Below are 15,718 nucleotides of genomic sequence, written 5' to 3' on the forward strand. Positions count from 1 at the left end.
AGACTTTACTCCGTACTGGAGAGGCGGATGGATGGGATGACATTGACGATGACCACCTTTACCAATGTGCTAGTAAACTGGTAAGTACTTGTACTTACAAGTAAGTCAATACTGGAATTACTTGCTTACTTGCAAGAACATGCAAGTACTTACTTAGGTACAGAGTATATGAAAAAAAAACATGAGCCATTCTGTTAGTAAGAGAACCAACCTTTGTGTGCCTACAGTACAGAGTACCCAAATAGTACCGAATTACTTGATCAGCTGCAGTGCCCAATCGATGACTACAGTACTTAGGTATATTAGTGTAAAGTGTTGGACAGCGCAATGCTGGTTGCAATAAGTAATACTACCCATCAGTTGGTACTCCGTACTTGATAATGATTTCCTCATGGACTCCGTAGTTTAGGGGATAATATCCCCTAAACTACGGAGTACTGATAGATTACTCGGTACGGAGTCTCCGTAGTTGGTACTAGTAGGTATTAAATATCAAGTACAAGTACATGCCTGCTTGTACCATAAGTACGGCACTTAGAAGTACTTAAATTAAGTACACACCAGCTGTAGCTAGGACGTGTGCAGCTCTGCCTGACCCCGCGCGCGGGGTATTATGGACAAACCCTTCGGCCTTTCCGGAATATACTTGTCATGTCCTCCTGGCATATTCGCGCTGCGTCATCCAGACATCAGCATCTACCGTACCATCTACGCCAGGTAATGCCTCGCCATTGAATCATTATACAGCTCCATCATGGCTCCCGCAAACTCGCTGCCCGCCTGGGCCGAGCTCCAGGCACACCGTGACAGCGTCGGCAAGAACTTTGTTCTCAAGGAGGCCTTCGCCTCGGACCCCGACCGCTTCGACCGCTTCGCACGCACCTTTGAGTCGTCCGGAGTCTCGGCCGATATCCTCTTCGACTTTAGCAAGAACTTTGTCACACAGGAGACTCTTCAACTGCTGGTCAAGCTGGCCAAGCAGGCGGGCATCGAAAGCAAACGTGACGCCATGTTTGCCGGCAAAAACATCAACTTCACCGAGAATCGGGCCGTCTTCCACACGGCCTTGCGCAACGTCTCGGGCGTGGAGATGAAGGTTGACGGCAAGGACGTCATGAACGTTCCCGGAGGCGTAAACGACGTTCTCAAGCACATGAAGGAGTTTTCGGGCCAGGTCCGCTCCGGCGAGTGGAAAGGCTTCACGGGCAAGAAGCTCACGACCATCATCAACATTGGCATCGGCGGCTCCGACCTCGGGCCGGTGATGGTGACCGAGGCCCTTAAAAAATACGGCGCCGAGGATATGACGCTGCACTTTGTCTCCAACATTGATGGCACCCACGTGGCCGAGGCCCTCAAGAGCTCGGATCCCGAGACGACGCTCTTCCTCATCGCCTCCAAGACCTTCACGACGGCCGAGACGACGACGAATGCCAACACGGCCAAGTCCTGGTTCGTCGAAAAGACGGGAGGCAAGGGTGACATTTCCAAGCACTTCGTCGCCCTTTCCACCAACGAGGCCGAGGTCACCAAGTTTGGCATCGACAGCAAGAACATGTTTGGCTTCGAAAGCTGGGTCGGCGGCCGCTACTCGGTCTGGAGCGCCATTGGCCTCAGCGTCGCCATCTACATTGGCTACGACAACTTCCACAAGTTCCTCAGCGGCGCCCATGCCATGGACCAGCATTTCCGCACGGCGCCGCTCGAGCAGAACATCCCCGTTCTGGGTGGCCTGCTGAGCGTATGGTACTCGAACTTTTTCCAGGCCCAGACGCATCTCGTCGCTCCGTGAGTGCCGTTCATCCACTGTCAACCGGATCCGCGCGCGCTGATTAGGCACGGCAGCTTCGACCAGTATCTCCACCGCTTCCCGGCCTATCTGCAGCAGTTGTCGATGGAGTCGAACGGAAAGTCGATTGCCTCCGACGGCTCTGCCGTCAAGTACACGACGGGTGCGTCGCCTCCCCGCCGCCGCCGCCCTTGGTGCCGCTGACAGGTCAGGTCCCATTCTCTTCGGCGAGCCCTGCACCAACGCGCAGCACTCCTTCTTTCAGCTCGTCCACCAGGGCACCAAGCTCATCCCGACCGACTTCATCCTCGCCGCGCGGTCGCACAACCCGACATCGAACGACGTGCACCAAAAAATGCTCGCGTCCAACTACTTTGCCCAGGCGGAGGCGCTCATGGTCGGGAAAACCGACGACCAGGTGCGGGCCGAGGGCACCAAGGACGATCTCGTCCCCCACAAGCGCTTCCTCGGCAACCGACCTACCACGTCCATCCTCGTTGGCGGTACGATTGGACCGGCCGAGCTGGGCGCACTCATCGTCTACTACGAACACCTTACCTTTACCGAGGGTGCCATCTGGGACGTCAACAGCTTTGACCAGTGGGGCGTCGAGCTGGGCAAGGTGCTGGCCAAGAAAATCCTCAAGGAGCTGGACGACAAGGGCAATGGCGAGGGGCACGACGCCTCGACCAGCAACCTCATCGGCGCCTTCAAGAAATACGCCAAGATGTGAACGGGAGCTCGCAAGCGCAGATGCGTCCCGGTGGAAAGCTGACGTGATGATGACGGAGAGAATCGGACCATAGACGACTGAAAAAGGTGACGGGCGAAATCTTGATGGAGTACTTGTAGTTTGTTCGAGCGCCGATGCATCTTCGCAACGGTGCCACGTCCCCGCCGTCTCGTCTGAAGAGTCGAAGCCCGAAAAAGCGTCGGTCTGGTAACTAAACTACGCGACGGAAGCACGAGATAAAACTGGCTGCACATGAACCACGTACGTGCTCTGTTCTGGCGGTACTTGCGATGTTGTGCCGATGAGCCATTTTTGGCACGTCCTAATCGAAGGAACCGAGCAGGGAGGCTGCACAGCCAGTCACTTTTGTCACTGCCGCGCGCAGCGTCCCCAACAGAAGTCATGTGGAGGGACCAGGAGACGTTCCCATCAGATGCGAAGCGCGGATCCGGTGCTGGCTGCTTCGTGGCTGACCAACGCGGGAGTGGGTCTGTATATGGAGCAATGCCACCCTCGTTCGCCTCCAAGGTCGGGGTGCCATTGGGTGCCTGAAACCGTCTCGTCAGGACTTTCCACCTTCAAAGGAGGCTTGATTGCCTAGCGCGCGCGATTAGCGCCATCAGCCATGGCACGCACCTGTGCCTGCTCGGTACCTGTACTTGCACCCGTCCGGCGTCTTGGGCGTAGGCGTTTCCCCTGTGAACCCCAACAGGCGAGGCGTTGCCTGCGCACCTACCCTTTGTTCTCGTGCACCGCAGCGCATTCGCATACTGCACATGTACTCTCTACTAGTACTCTAGTAGGCACCTTAGTAGGTGCTTGGTACCTTGTACCGTCTGCTACAAGAGGTCTGCTACAAGAGCCCTCGCTGTACGGAGTGCCCTGCACAGACAGAGTGCCCCTGTATGGAGTGCCCTGCACGGGGGACTCCGTACTAAGTACAGACTACCACAAGTACACTCCTTGTACTCTGTGCTTGCTGCGTCCTTGCAGCCTACCGCAAGCAAGTATACTCACACCACGGGTACGTACAGCGCTGGTAGCCAGAGCGATTGCATGGATTTCAAATGCCGCACCATGCCGCACCATGCCAGCATCACCTCCTGAGGAGGTGAAGGTGAGCACGCCGGGTGAGTGCACGTGTGGGAGTGGTATGGAGAGGAGCACCGAGATCGTCTGGAAGCATGTGTCCCTTTGGCGGCGATATTGATCATCGTGATGTGATCGGTTGGACCTTGAACGTGGAGCCGACCTAACTTCATTCCGCTTCCGCCGTGGCTCAGCCCAGGTACGGTGCCGGCAGGGTGACAGAAAAAGAGGCAGCGCTGCGTGCTCCGCACTAGTGCTTGTCAATGTATGGGCCGACGGGATGCGTGCACCAACCTGCATTTACGCCCAAAGTCAAACCCCTCCATCGACGAATGTCGTCGGCGAATTTGATAACAGATTCTCGCACTGCCCCATGGTTGGCTGTATTTCGTATGATTCACGACGATGGGGGGGGCCTACCCGGTACGCGCACTCGCTACGGTCGGTTGGGGATGGCTGGCTGTAGTACGCTTGTTTGCGTAGTCCGCCAGCAAGTAAGTACATGTACAAGTACGTGCCCATGTGCGTGGTGCTTGTCCCTCTGCTCTCGACGATGCCTTTCTTTTTGTCCACCCAAAGGCATGCTGTCCAGTGGAGCTCGACTCAGCCCCACACTGCCGTCGCTGACCATACTGTATGCATGTACTCCGTACTTGTGCGTACGAGAACGGGTAATACCTCATCGTACGTATGCGGGTGATTGGCCCCCCACTGAGGGGCTTCCGACTCTCTCGGCATCGTCGTCACACACGTCATTTTGGCTGTATCGTGAAGAAGGAGTGAGTCGCCAGCGTGCCCAATCGAACCGTCCCGTTTGCGTCTCACCTGGCTTAGACCCCTCTTCCTACCACTCTCTCGCCTGCCCCCGTCTCTCTTCACTCATGTCGCTTTATATAAAGTTGTGATGCCCCCGGATCTTCGTGGCGACGTTGTTTCAAACCGTTACTCGCTGCGTTCGTTGCATTCGTCTGTTTGCCTCTTCGACCTTTTCCTGTAAAACCACACCTCCCGCCGTTTGACAGGCGCTCCGGTCAAACTTTTCTGTTTATTCCCTCCGTCACCTACCGTCACCCATCGTCACCTATCGTCACCTATCGTCCCTCATCGTCCCCCATCATCCTCCTTCATCCCCCATCACGCTACCCCCGTAACATCATTCACGATGGGAAAGAAGGCGATTCATTTCGGTGCTGGCAATATCGGTACGTACTTGTGCCGCTCCCCCCCCTCCTCTGGCTTGGCTTCCTCGCGAGCTATGGTTACGAGGCCCTGGCGAGACCGCTCAGCCAGACGCTGGGCCGACGCTGGGCCGACGAGCCAAAGGCAGCAGGCACTCGTCGCTGGCGGCATTTGCTGACGGCACCCAAGGCCGTGGCTTTGTTGCCTGCTTCCTCCACAACTCAGGCTACGAAGTCGTCTTCGCCGATGTCGTCGACTCCCTGATTGACAAGATCAACGCGACGCCCTCGTACAAGGTCATCGAGGTCGGCGCAGAGGGCACGGCGGAAAGCGTCATCACAAACTACCGTGCCATCAACTCCAAGACGCACGAGGCGGATCTGGTCGAGGAGATCCGCACGGCCGACATCGTCACGTGCTCCGTCGGCCCCAACATCCTCAAGTTCATCGCGCCCGTCATCGCCAAGGGCATCAACGGCCGACCCAACGGGTCCCCCCTTCACGTCATCGCCTGCGAGAACGCCATCGGCGCCACCGACACGCTTGCCCAGTTCATCAAGGACCCGGCCAACACGCCATCCGACCGTCTCGAGGACCACCATCTCCGAGCCCGCTACGCCAACTCTGCCATTGACAGGATTGTGCCCGCGCAGGATGCCGACGCTGGCCTCGACGTCAAGTTGGAAAAGTTCTTCGAGTGGGTGGTCGAGAAGACGCCGTTTGAGGATGTCGGCATTCCCGACATCAAGGGCATCAACTGGGTCGACAACCTGGGCCCCTTTATTGAGCGCAAGCTCTTCACGGTCAACACTGGCCACGCCACGGCGGCCTATCATGGCTACAACCGCAGGAAGCGCACCGTCTACGATGCCCTCCAGGACAAGGAGATCATGGCCGAGGTCCGCGGTGCCCTGATGGAGACGAAGAATCTCATCGTTTCCAAGCACGCGATTCCCGAGGAGCAGCAGGCTGCCTACGTGGAGAAGATCATCAAGCGCATCGGCAACCCCCACCTGGAGGATGCCGTCGAACGTGTCGGCCGCGCGCCCCTGCGCAAGCTGTCCCGCAAGGAGCGCTTCATCGGTCCCGCTGCCGAGCTCGCCGAGCGAGGTCAGCCCATCAAGTTCCTCCTCGACGCCGTCGAGATGACGTTCCGCTTCCAGAATGTCGACGACGACGAGGAATCCAAGGAGCTGGCGACCATCATGTCGGAGCACAGCGCCGAGGATGTCGTCACCAAAGTCTGCGGCATCCAGTCGGGCGAAAAGATTTACTCGCAGCTGGTGCAGTGCGTCAAGCGTGTGCAGGACGACAGCCGCGAGGATTGACTCTCGCCGTGGACGAGAGAGGGGCAGTCTAAATTGTGACGGGCCCGTCTGCCTGGATTTGACGAGACACGAAGGGGTCATGACGACATTGGCGTTTACCGGATTGGAACTTGCTATTTTTGTGTTGCTCACGGTGGCCAGATGCGATGCATGGCGCCCCCCAAAAGCATGGCGCTTGGACGGACTGCGGAACGTTGGCATGCTTGCCACCACGCAAGATTGACCGAACCTTGACCGGCCTCGTATGCAGGTACAAGAGGACGAAAGTATTATTTTTGTGCGCTCTCCTAAATGAATCATTCCCTCGGTGACATGCTTGCCTTGCCCTCTTGTGGATTCCGTGACGAGATGCGGGAGAGTTCATCAGAAGGACCTGCTTACTGCCACCCGTGGGCGGGCCAATGTGATACCGCGACACGGCCGCCGCTGCCGCTGCCACTGCCGCCGAGTTACTCTGTTCACGCAATGCTGTGAGGGCTTACTCTTCAAGGGTGCTCAGTCTCTCGGAAAGCGTTTGCTCGCGGGGTGAGTCCGAGGCCACCGGGAGGCCGACCACCGAATCATGGCACGAGCATCAATATAAGGTTTGAAGCGTCTCGAGGATTGGGCTCTGTTCTCGCATCGCCGAGCACGCGAACCGGACACGTCATGATTGTCGCACGAGGAGAGAAGGCAACGAGCGAGAATGCTACGACGGCTCTTCCTCTTGGCTCTTGGCTCGCGCCTTACGGCTGGGGGTATCATCGTGTCAATCGGCACCGTCGCGCCTCTGCCGTTGGCCAAGCCTGGTGCCGTTTCCGTTTCATCCAGCACGGAGCTCTTCCAGAGGAGCTGCCCCGAAGAGGTCGATTTTGAACAGGGGGGGAGGAACGCGACGGTTCTCTTGTCGGGAAACGCACTCTTTAGCATGAACGACGAAAAAGCTCCTAGCGACGGCGCCATCTTTCCATCATCCGACAGCCTCATTCGTGGGACGATGGAAGCTTGGACGCAACACCAGCACCTCGTCCTTCGACCGGATATTATTTGGTTCGAGGTTCTGGCCCAGCTCAACTTGTACATGACAAAGCACACCGACGAAATTCGACGGTTGTTTGTGGAGTTTGAAGGACCGAGAGAGGTTCTCGTGCGGGGGCTGAGCCGACGGGAGGTGCTCGAGGGACTCGAGCGCGCGCTCCGAAGCAGGGTCAAGGCGGACTGGCTGCTCGACTGGATCTCGCCCGATTTCAGCACGACGACGGAGAACGACAAGCTGACGGCCAATGTCTTGACCGTCGGTCGCGTGCAGCGCCACGTTCATTTCCACGGCGGCATCGTCTGCGGCCTGCCATCAGTCCAGCTTCTCGGCCGGAGGCAAGATTGGCTGAAGCTGCGGCGGAAGCTGGAAAGGCTCAAGGAGTTTGGCGCCGAGCCGAGATCCTACTATGGGAAGCTGGAGCCGATATTCCAAGGCTTCGTGCAAACGTGGGACGATCCCGAGAGCGACGACGTCAAAGACTTTTGGTTGCAGATTGTACGGGCCAACAGAGGCGATTCATGCGGCATGAGGTCGGGGGACTACCGAATGTCGGGCTGGATCACCGGCTTCTTACACTGGAAGCAAGACGGTAGCGTCCAGGACGCTCAAGGTGCGATCCAAGCCTCGGGCGGCGATGTCAAGCTCGACAGCATGACCTACATGTCGCGTAGCCTCGATGGGATCCCCGTCGGCTACGCCAAGGTGCCCGTCAAGTTGCTCGATCATCCTCTCCAAGGCCTCGACACGAATGCCTTTGTGCTCGGCGGCAACATTGGCGTGCGGCGGACAGAGACGAGCGCCGAAGGCACGAGCGCCGACGGGCGGAAGGGGGTGCTCGCCCAGCCTCTGAGTGCCTGGTTCCTCTACGAGGCCGTCGAGCAGGAGGAGACGAGGGGCCTTGGAGGCTACGGCAGCATGAGAGAGTTGTATGACATCAGGGATGCCCTGAGCAAGAGCGAGAGCTGTCTGGCGAAATACCCGCACGTCGCCCTTAACGTGACGAAGTCGTGATTCGGCGGTCGAATGGGGGACAAGAGAGTCAGCTGATGCGATGACTGGAAGACATGTGACGGGTGATTTGGCGTTCAAGCCTTTGATTCCCTGCCAAGCATGTCCAAGCAATACTCGATATTTGAGGTGGGTTGTCGTTATTCAAGCATTCGCGGTAGTAATGATACGGATAGCCGCACACGGGTTGGCCATGTTGGGTCTTTTTGGGCCTCTTGGGGCAAAAACCAGGTCGCTATTAAGTACCTACCTAGTATTATGCTGCTGCCGTTCTTGTACTGTACTTGGGTCAGTGTACTGTAAGTACTGTACGGAGTACACGACGGAGTACTCCGTACTTCCGGTGCTATTATTACAGCAGTAAGACACTCCTCAAAAATAAGGATGAAGTACCTAAGTTCTTAAGTACTTGCGGTACTTGCACCCAAGGGTATGGAGTACGGAGTATTATTTGGTACATAATAATTATTACTTACTGTACGCAGCAGTGCCCGAAGGTGTTGACAAACCCCACCACTTTCCCATTTAGCGCAACAGCATGCTGGAAGCTCCCCTGTATCAACTCCATACGCACAGCTTCACGATGAAGCAAACTTGGCATCGACCAACAACGCCCGGCATACACAGCCTCTCCATGCGAAAGCAACTCCATCCAGGCGATCACGGTCGAAAAGGCAGCATCAACTTGTACCCCTGACATGCTTCGCTCTCCAGCATCGTCATACTACCGGGGAGGAAACTCTAGGAAGCCATCACTGTCACCGTCAGAATGGACGCTCTCCAGCAACAGTCGACGGCGCGACCCTTGGTCCGTACGCCGCAAAGCCAAGCGGCGCCCGGCAGGACCTCGCCGGCACTGCTTGGTGGCGGCACCGTGCCGCCCGTGACCTCGTTTCTGAGAAGCCTACGTCTGCTGGACCTTGATCTGCTGCCGGATTGGCCTGGCATATCCGTCGACACGTTTGCTGCCACAGCCGCGAACACAGGCGTGCAGGCTCAGAAGAGGCGCATACGCTGCGTAGAATGGGCCCTCTTTCGCCTCTTTACCTTGTGGGATCCCGAAATGGCGGCAGGTGTTGGTCGACTCCCTCCCTTCCTCCCCTTCCATCGAGATGTGACGCTGATGAGACCAGAAACTCAAGCCCTTCTTCCCACCTCTCAACCAGATCCAGTCACTCAGCCTCCGCGCCGCCCTCCTACGCGCCCTCGAGCAGGCAAAGAAGATGGGCGTCCTCGGTCGCGACGCCGTCATCCGCAAGACGATGCTCGACGAGTGCAAGGGCGAGAGGCTCGAGGAGGTCCTCGCAAACTTTTCCATGGCCATTCTAAGGAAGATGACGGCCGCTCACATTGAATCAGGGAATACCTGCCCTTCTGTGGCCGTTGGGCTGGCACTTGAGAACAAGGGGCTTGCTGTGGATGACGCGCAGCTATCCTTGTTGACGATGGCGCACAAGGCTGACCTGCGCCGGTTCATTGCCCGAAAGGAGGTGGCGAGGGCAAGATATTGTCATTTTGCTGAGTTTCTGGCCGCCAAGGAACATGATCTGGCGCGACGAGATGAAGAAATATGTGCGAAAGAGAAGGACGGCGTGGAAAAGTACCCTGGCCACCACGGGGATGACATGCGGCAGACGGTTAGGAACAACTGGCACGGCGACGAGAGATGGATGAACACACTTTTGCTTGGGCACTCGGGTCTAAGCGTCGGCGGAATTCAAGACGCATCCTTTGGCAGCATCTGGCAACGAGTCCAGCAGGGAGAACTGGATGAGCTCGACGACGACAACGGCAGCCTCCTGAAACAACTCGACGACAGGGTAAGGCTGCAGAAGGAGCGGCTTGCGAGATGGGACACTTTTCGCCGCAAGATGCACCAAAACCGAGCCCAGATATCACCGCCAATCTGCACATCTCCGGAACGGAAGGGGTCCGTGTGCATCGGCATCAAATTTGATGCGCACCAGCACCTCCAGATCCAAAGTCCTACTCTCCCACGCTCAACAGTCCCCGGTATGCAAATGATTACTGTGGCAGACGAATATAAGCAGCTCATGGATGAGCTGACGAAAGAGTTGGCGGAGATACGTTGTCGCAAGCCACACACAATGGCGTTTCTGGAAAGCCGTCCGACGTGGTCTATTGATAGGATCAAGAACAAGTCTAATTCCGAGTCTGAGATCCTTGACCCAGAAGACAAACCGGAGGGGTTTTCGAAGAAGCTAACGTCACGAACAACAACCTCGAGCCGCCCAGTCATAGACCATCTGCCACACCCAGGCGAAGCTCAGACCGAGCATGAATTCTATCCTTCGACAGACGCAACCTCACATCGCATTGCTCAAGTCAAAGGCGAGAGTGAGTCAGAGATGGTCGATGCGTCGCACCACCAAAATCTTTGGGACGCTTGCTCGCCACCGAGTCCGTCTCCTGCTCCGCAGACAAGTCTCCCATGGGATCCAATAGAGGTCCAGGGCACTCGAATGCAAGCGCAGAAACCGGCCGACAGGATGCGCAAGTCGATGGACAGCGCCCCCTCTTCTCCAACCGAGTCCTTAAAGCCACTGCAATCTCTCTCACTCGCTCAGCGGACACGTCTCTCCATGGCTAAAATCAGCTCCACTTTTGAAGACACGGGGGAGCTTGAGCAGCCGCCAGCATCCAACCCGACTTTCGGCAGGACTGATGCTCTCAATTTCTCTGCCAAGAAACCATCGTCTGCGGTTGATGATGGCGTCGAGCCAGGGGACGATCTTATTGCGCGCACTCGTCGCAGCATGGTGGGCATCGAAAAGGCCAAACAAAAGGCTCAGCTTGAGAGGCATAGATCGCTACAGAAGTCCAAGGTATCGTCTCGCAGGGAGGGAAATTGCTTTCCTGTGGTGCACGAGGATTCAAAGGACGTAACCATGTTGACGGAACAGATGCTGAGGGAGGAGGATATGGAGTCGGTGTTTCGGTCGAGGCCCAGAGTGAAGACGAGCCCGCCAGCCAGCCCGACGAAGTGGTGAGGGTAACGATGGGCAGGCAAATGATGCAGTTTACAATTGCTGGTGCTCATCATGTGATCAACTAGACTGCTTTCCTACCCTCACATGCTGACCCAAAGCTAGCTCGTATTTTCGCCGTTGAAAATGCCCTGCCCTGGTATCGTACAAACCATCATCGGCCAAGCGGATGCGCATGGTGCCCTCTACCAACCCTGCTTCTTCAGCTCGATGACGCGGTTGACGGTTGCCTTGAAGCCCGTCTTGAAGCGGGCTCTCCACCGTTGGCTGCGTAATCGTTTCTTGCGGAGGCCCTTGCGTTCGTGAAACTTTTGCGAGTGATACTTGTTGCGGACCTTTTGATCCCGGCACATGCGTTCGAGCACCCGTAGGGCAATCGTCGGCGTGGGAGCCGATGTGGGCGTGAGGCGGTCCTTGACAAAGACAGTGCGGCCGGTGACGGCAGCGGTGCGAACCTGAGGGGTCGAGAGAGGGTCGCCATTGCCGAGGGAGAGGCCGTAGGCGGCTGACTTGTTGGTGATGATGGAAGCGATATCGAGGTTGATGGGGGTGGAAGCATCGGCCGCCGTATAGGGGTACTGCTTGGCCTGCGCCTTTGAAGATTCCAACCCGGCATCTTCTGAAGTCGCGGGAGGGGGAGGAGGGGGCGGGGGGGTGAGAGGCAGGCTGGAGTTGGACGGTGGAGAGGGCTTGGTCGAAACCGACGGTTCATTGGAAAGAACCTGCGGTTGCGCAGGAGCATGACTTCCAACCAGTGGATTTATGCGAGCGGCGGGAGGGCGGGAGTTTGAGGGGTTCGAATCGTGTGTCGACATTGCGGCAGAGAAGCGCATCGGGAGGAAGGGTGAGAACGTCCGTGACGGTAGTGTCGACGCCAGAACGACCCGGGACAGCAGGGAGCTGCTGGCTCTAGTTGCGGCCCTGCAAAGATTGTTAAGAGGAAATCTCGTAGGCAAGCCTTGGGTTGACCTACATGTCGGCGACAGGCCAGTGCATAGAGGCCAATTGGGAGCGACAAAGGCGGAGTTGAAGTGTTCTTCCAGCTCGAGCTGTCGTCTGGTCCAACCTCAAAATCACGTCTCGCCGGAGTCTCTTGGCGGCGCGGAGCAACATTGATGCGGGGCACTTTAGGAGCAGCACCTGCTAATAGCTACACGTTAGACTGTATCAATAGTTGGCCTCCAGGTATTATGTCATGTAAGTATGTACATGCAAGTACTGTACTGTACGCAGTACAACCAAGTACATAATTACCTGGCAGCGGGTCCATTCGTCGTCGCGCAATGCCATTCACTCACCCATGGTCACTCCAGCACCGCACCGCCACTAAAAAAAGCTCCTGCGTTCGAACTCGGAAGGCTTCCTTTGCCGACACAACGACGCGACAGGCTTTGCGACGAGGCCGACTTGCTTCCACCCACGACCACGCAGCCGTGCTGTCCGCCTGCAAACCCTAATTCTACAATACTTGAACCGCTGTCGGATTCTGTTGGCCGAACGAGGGAGTGTGCCTGGGGTTGTCGCCTGCACGACTGCTGGGGTCGTGAGCTTGCAACCGCGACACAAGGCTGCGAGCGTCATCACGAGCGATACAAAGACCCCACGAACCCCAATAACGACATGTCATACAATCAATACGGAGGTACGTCATGTGTGCATGTGCATTGAGTGTACTCGTATGCTGACGATGAACTCTCCCTCCAGGAAACCCGTACGGCGCACCGCCTCCCGGCTATGGCGGATACGGAAGCCATCCCCCCCCCGGCATGGGAGCTCCTCCGGGGCTCGGTAGTGCACCCTTCTCGAGCGGCGATGCGGAGGAACCAAGGCTGACGGCAGAGTTTCTAGTGCCGCCCCCCGGCATGGCATCTTCCGGCATGGGCCCTCCGGGCATGGCCCCCCCAGGCATAAGCGCTGCCCCCGGCGTGCAGTCCTACAGCGCACCGCCGACGTCCAACCGTCCCGGAAACCTCCCGTCCACGTACCAGCCCATCAACATGCCGGCGAATATTAACTTTAGCGCCCCTGTCATCCGGCTCGGCACAAGTGCCCCCGCGGGCGGACGCGAGGGACCTTTGACCTCGTCGACCGGCGTACGATCAGGCATCGGCGGCGACCGAGGCGACCGAGGTGGAGACCGAGGGCGAGAGCAGGCCGCGGCACTCTTCCCGCCGACGGCCGATGACAAGCTGCGGGCGATTGCGGTTCGCGACATTCCCGGGTCACTCTGCAACGACGGCGATGCGAAGCGACTGCTGAACGCCATTGGCCGGCTCCAAAGCTGGGAGACGTCATCGTCGCTCCTAGAAAAGCACAATCCAAAATACGGATACGCCATTTTTGAGGAACCCGAGTCGGTGTCGATGGCGCTCAAGATCTTCGGCCAAGGTCGCGTCGAGGTTCCGGCGAAGCGACAGGCAGGAACGGCAGAACCATCGGACGAAGATTCCTTCGAGGGCATCGACAAGGTCGCCGTGCTGGTTTCTGCCGACGAAAGTGTCGTCGAGCAGCAAGAGTCGCTTGCGGAGGCGCAGGAAAATGACGACGACTTCCAGGCTAGGCTGGAGACGGCGAAGCAGGCTGTCAAGCAGGTCCAGCGCGAGCTCTTCTATCCTTCCCTAGCCGCTCGGGCCGATGCGGCGGGCGAAGGGACGGTGACGGCGGGCGAGACGTCGGCCAACGTGGAGGTGGTCAACATCTCCATCGCGCAGGAAGACGAGCTTGCGGACGTGCCGGCCGAGATGCGCGAGATGGTGGCGAAGGAGATTGCGTCCTTTCGTGATCGAAGCACTCAACGCGACGTCGAGCGTGCTCGGCGAGAGGAAGAGATTGTGGAGCGGTACCAGAAGCAGAATGGCGTGTCGAGCAGCAACATTCCGCTAGGTCCTCGATCGGCGACGGTGCCGAGCGCGCCTTCTGGGGCACGGGGCCAGAACGGGACCGATCGAGGCGTGAGCTTCGTGAACGGCAGCAAGGATGGTCTCGGGGAGATCAACGTGTACAGCGACGACGACGGCGACGCGAGCGACAACGCTCTATACGTTAGGCACCAGAAGAAACACGAGGGCGAGGCGGAGAAGAAGTACCTCGAGGCCGAGCGCAAGTGGCTCAACAGAGAGCGGATCCGACAGCAGGCTCTCGAGCGCGAGCAGGAGCGCGAGCGGCAGGAGTCGGAGGTGTTGCAGAGACGCAAGAACGAGCAGTGCACGCGGGAGATGTCTCTGGACGACGACGTCGAGGCTTCGCGCAAAAACATACTCTACTACCGAGATCACGAGGAGTGGGCGAGGAAGCGAAACGGCGACCTGTCGCACGAGGTCGCTCGAGACGACGCGGACCGGCGCGAGGAGGACAGGGAGAGGGCGGCGAAGCAGGAGCAGAGCTCAGCGGCGCGCGGGCCGGCCGGTGGATTCCCGAACCGGCCGGACGGCGACGCGCAGCAGCGGCCGGCGCCGCAACCGTTCAAGCTGTCCCTGGGAGCGGCTGCACAGCGGGCGCAAGCATCCCGCGCACTGCCCCAGCGACGGACGATGGCCGAGGTGGAGAACCTGCTGGACGACGAGGACAACGAGCCGACGGTGAAGCGCCAGCTCATCCCGCTGCAGATGGACGCGCTGTCGGCGTCGGCGACGATGACGGATGAGGAGCTGGCGCAGGCGGTTCGGGCGCTCGCGCAGGAGATTCCGACAGACAAGGAAGGCCTCTGGGCTTGGGAGGTCAAGTGGGAGCACATGGACGAGAGCACGATGCACGAGCGGCTCCGTTCCTTTGTCGAAAAGAAGATTGTCGAGTACCTGGGCGTGCAGGAGGAGATGCTCGTGGAGACGGTCGAGGAGCACATTCGCAAGCGCGGCACGGCGCCGGCGCTCGTGGAGGAGCTGGAAGGAGTGAGTGGACCCCCCCTTTCCCCCACAGCGCCTCTCGAGGAACCGATAGGATGGGTGAGCTAACAGAAGCAGGCTCTGGACGACGAGGCCGAGGACCTAGTGAAGAAGTTGTGGCGCATGGTCATCTTCTTCACCGAGTGCGAGAAGCGTGGCCTGTCCGCCTAACGATCTCATGGTGGCGGTAGATTCGTGGCGAGGAGCTTTCGCGGAGAGCGGAGCGAGCGGTCGGAGGGATGATAAGCTGGCGTCGATGGGTCGCCGTGCCGCAGCAGCATGACCGGTGCGTCAGAAACGCTGTGTGGGACGCGAAGGGGAGTATTGCGATGCATGAGACACGTTCACTGGCTCGACCATTCAACGACGATGCACGACGAGGAAGCTCGGCGCGCGGACCGGATAGCGGCTTGTCGGCTGACGGATCTGCTCTCTCAACGTCGGGAAATGCACAAAATCTACAACTGGTGCCGTCGGTTGGCGCAGCGGCTGTCCAGTCGAAAGCAGCGGACGAGGAAAGACAATGTGTCCAGAGGCGTACGATGGTGGTTGAAAGCATGTAAGTAGGAGTTGGCGCTGTTCGAGTTTAGGAATGGACGTATTGAAAGAAGCTTCCTTTTCTCCCGCCCAGAAAACAGATGCCGGAAGGGACCGGCCACTGGCTCTAGCATCATTATGTTATCCA

At 58.2% G+C, this 15,718-nt stretch overlaps 6 protein-coding genes across 6 annotated transcripts; 5 read left to right on the top strand and 1 right to left on the bottom strand.

Moving 5' to 3' along the window:
• Positions 1-754: 754 nt before the first annotated feature.
• Positions 755-2,522, top strand: DCS_04427 (glucose-6-phosphate isomerase; the record flags this gene model as incomplete). The annotated part of the gene is made up of 3 exons (XM_040801737.1): positions 755-1,788; positions 1,846-1,952; positions 2,002-2,522. The coding sequence occupies 3 exons, from the start codon at positions 755-757 to the stop codon at positions 2,520-2,522; spliced, it is 1,662 nt and encodes a 553-aa protein (XP_040656770.1).
• Positions 2,523-4,773: 2,251 nt separating this feature from the next.
• Positions 4,774-6,118, top strand: DCS_04428 (mannitol-1-phosphate 5-dehydrogenase; the record flags this gene model as incomplete). The annotated part of the gene is made up of 2 exons (XM_040801738.1): positions 4,774-4,813; positions 4,878-6,118. The coding sequence occupies 2 exons, from the start codon at positions 4,774-4,776 to the stop codon at positions 6,116-6,118; spliced, it is 1,281 nt and encodes a 426-aa protein (XP_040656771.1).
• A 685-nt stretch (positions 6,119-6,803) lies between these two features.
• On the top strand, positions 6,804-8,147 carry DCS_04429 (uncharacterized protein; the record flags this gene model as incomplete). Its single annotated transcript, XM_040801739.1, has 1 exon — positions 6,804-8,147. One exon carries the CDS (start codon positions 6,804-6,806, stop codon positions 8,145-8,147), a length of 1,344 nt encoding a protein of 447 aa, XP_040656772.1.
• Positions 8,148-8,913: 766 nt separating this feature from the next.
• DCS_04430 (uncharacterized protein) lies at positions 8,914-11,155 on the top strand (the record flags this gene model as incomplete). The annotated part of the gene is made up of 2 exons (XM_040801740.1): positions 8,914-9,219; positions 9,278-11,155. The coding sequence occupies 2 exons, from the start codon at positions 8,914-8,916 to the stop codon at positions 11,153-11,155; spliced, it is 2,184 nt and encodes a 727-aa protein (XP_040656773.1).
• Positions 11,156-11,337: 182 nt separating this feature from the next.
• DCS_04431 (uncharacterized protein) lies at positions 11,338-11,985 on the bottom strand (the record flags this gene model as incomplete). Its single annotated transcript, XM_040801741.1, has 1 exon — positions 11,338-11,985. One exon carries the CDS (start codon positions 11,983-11,985, stop codon positions 11,338-11,340), a length of 648 nt encoding a protein of 215 aa, XP_040656774.1.
• A 787-nt stretch (positions 11,986-12,772) lies between these two features.
• Positions 12,773-15,204, top strand: DCS_04432 (U1 snRNP-associated protein Usp107; the record flags this gene model as incomplete). The annotated part of the gene is made up of 3 exons (XM_040801742.1): positions 12,773-12,794; positions 12,857-15,039; positions 15,112-15,204. The coding sequence occupies 3 exons, from the start codon at positions 12,773-12,775 to the stop codon at positions 15,202-15,204; spliced, it is 2,298 nt and encodes a 765-aa protein (XP_040656775.1).
• Between the last annotated feature and the right edge of the window lie 514 nt (positions 15,205-15,718).

This window comes from Drechmeria coniospora, chromosome 02, assembly GCF_001625195.1.
Source record: "Drechmeria coniospora strain ARSEF 6962 chromosome 02, whole genome shotgun sequence".
Taxonomy (NCBI): Eukaryota; Fungi; Ascomycota; class Sordariomycetes; order Hypocreales; family Ophiocordycipitaceae; genus Drechmeria; species Drechmeria coniospora.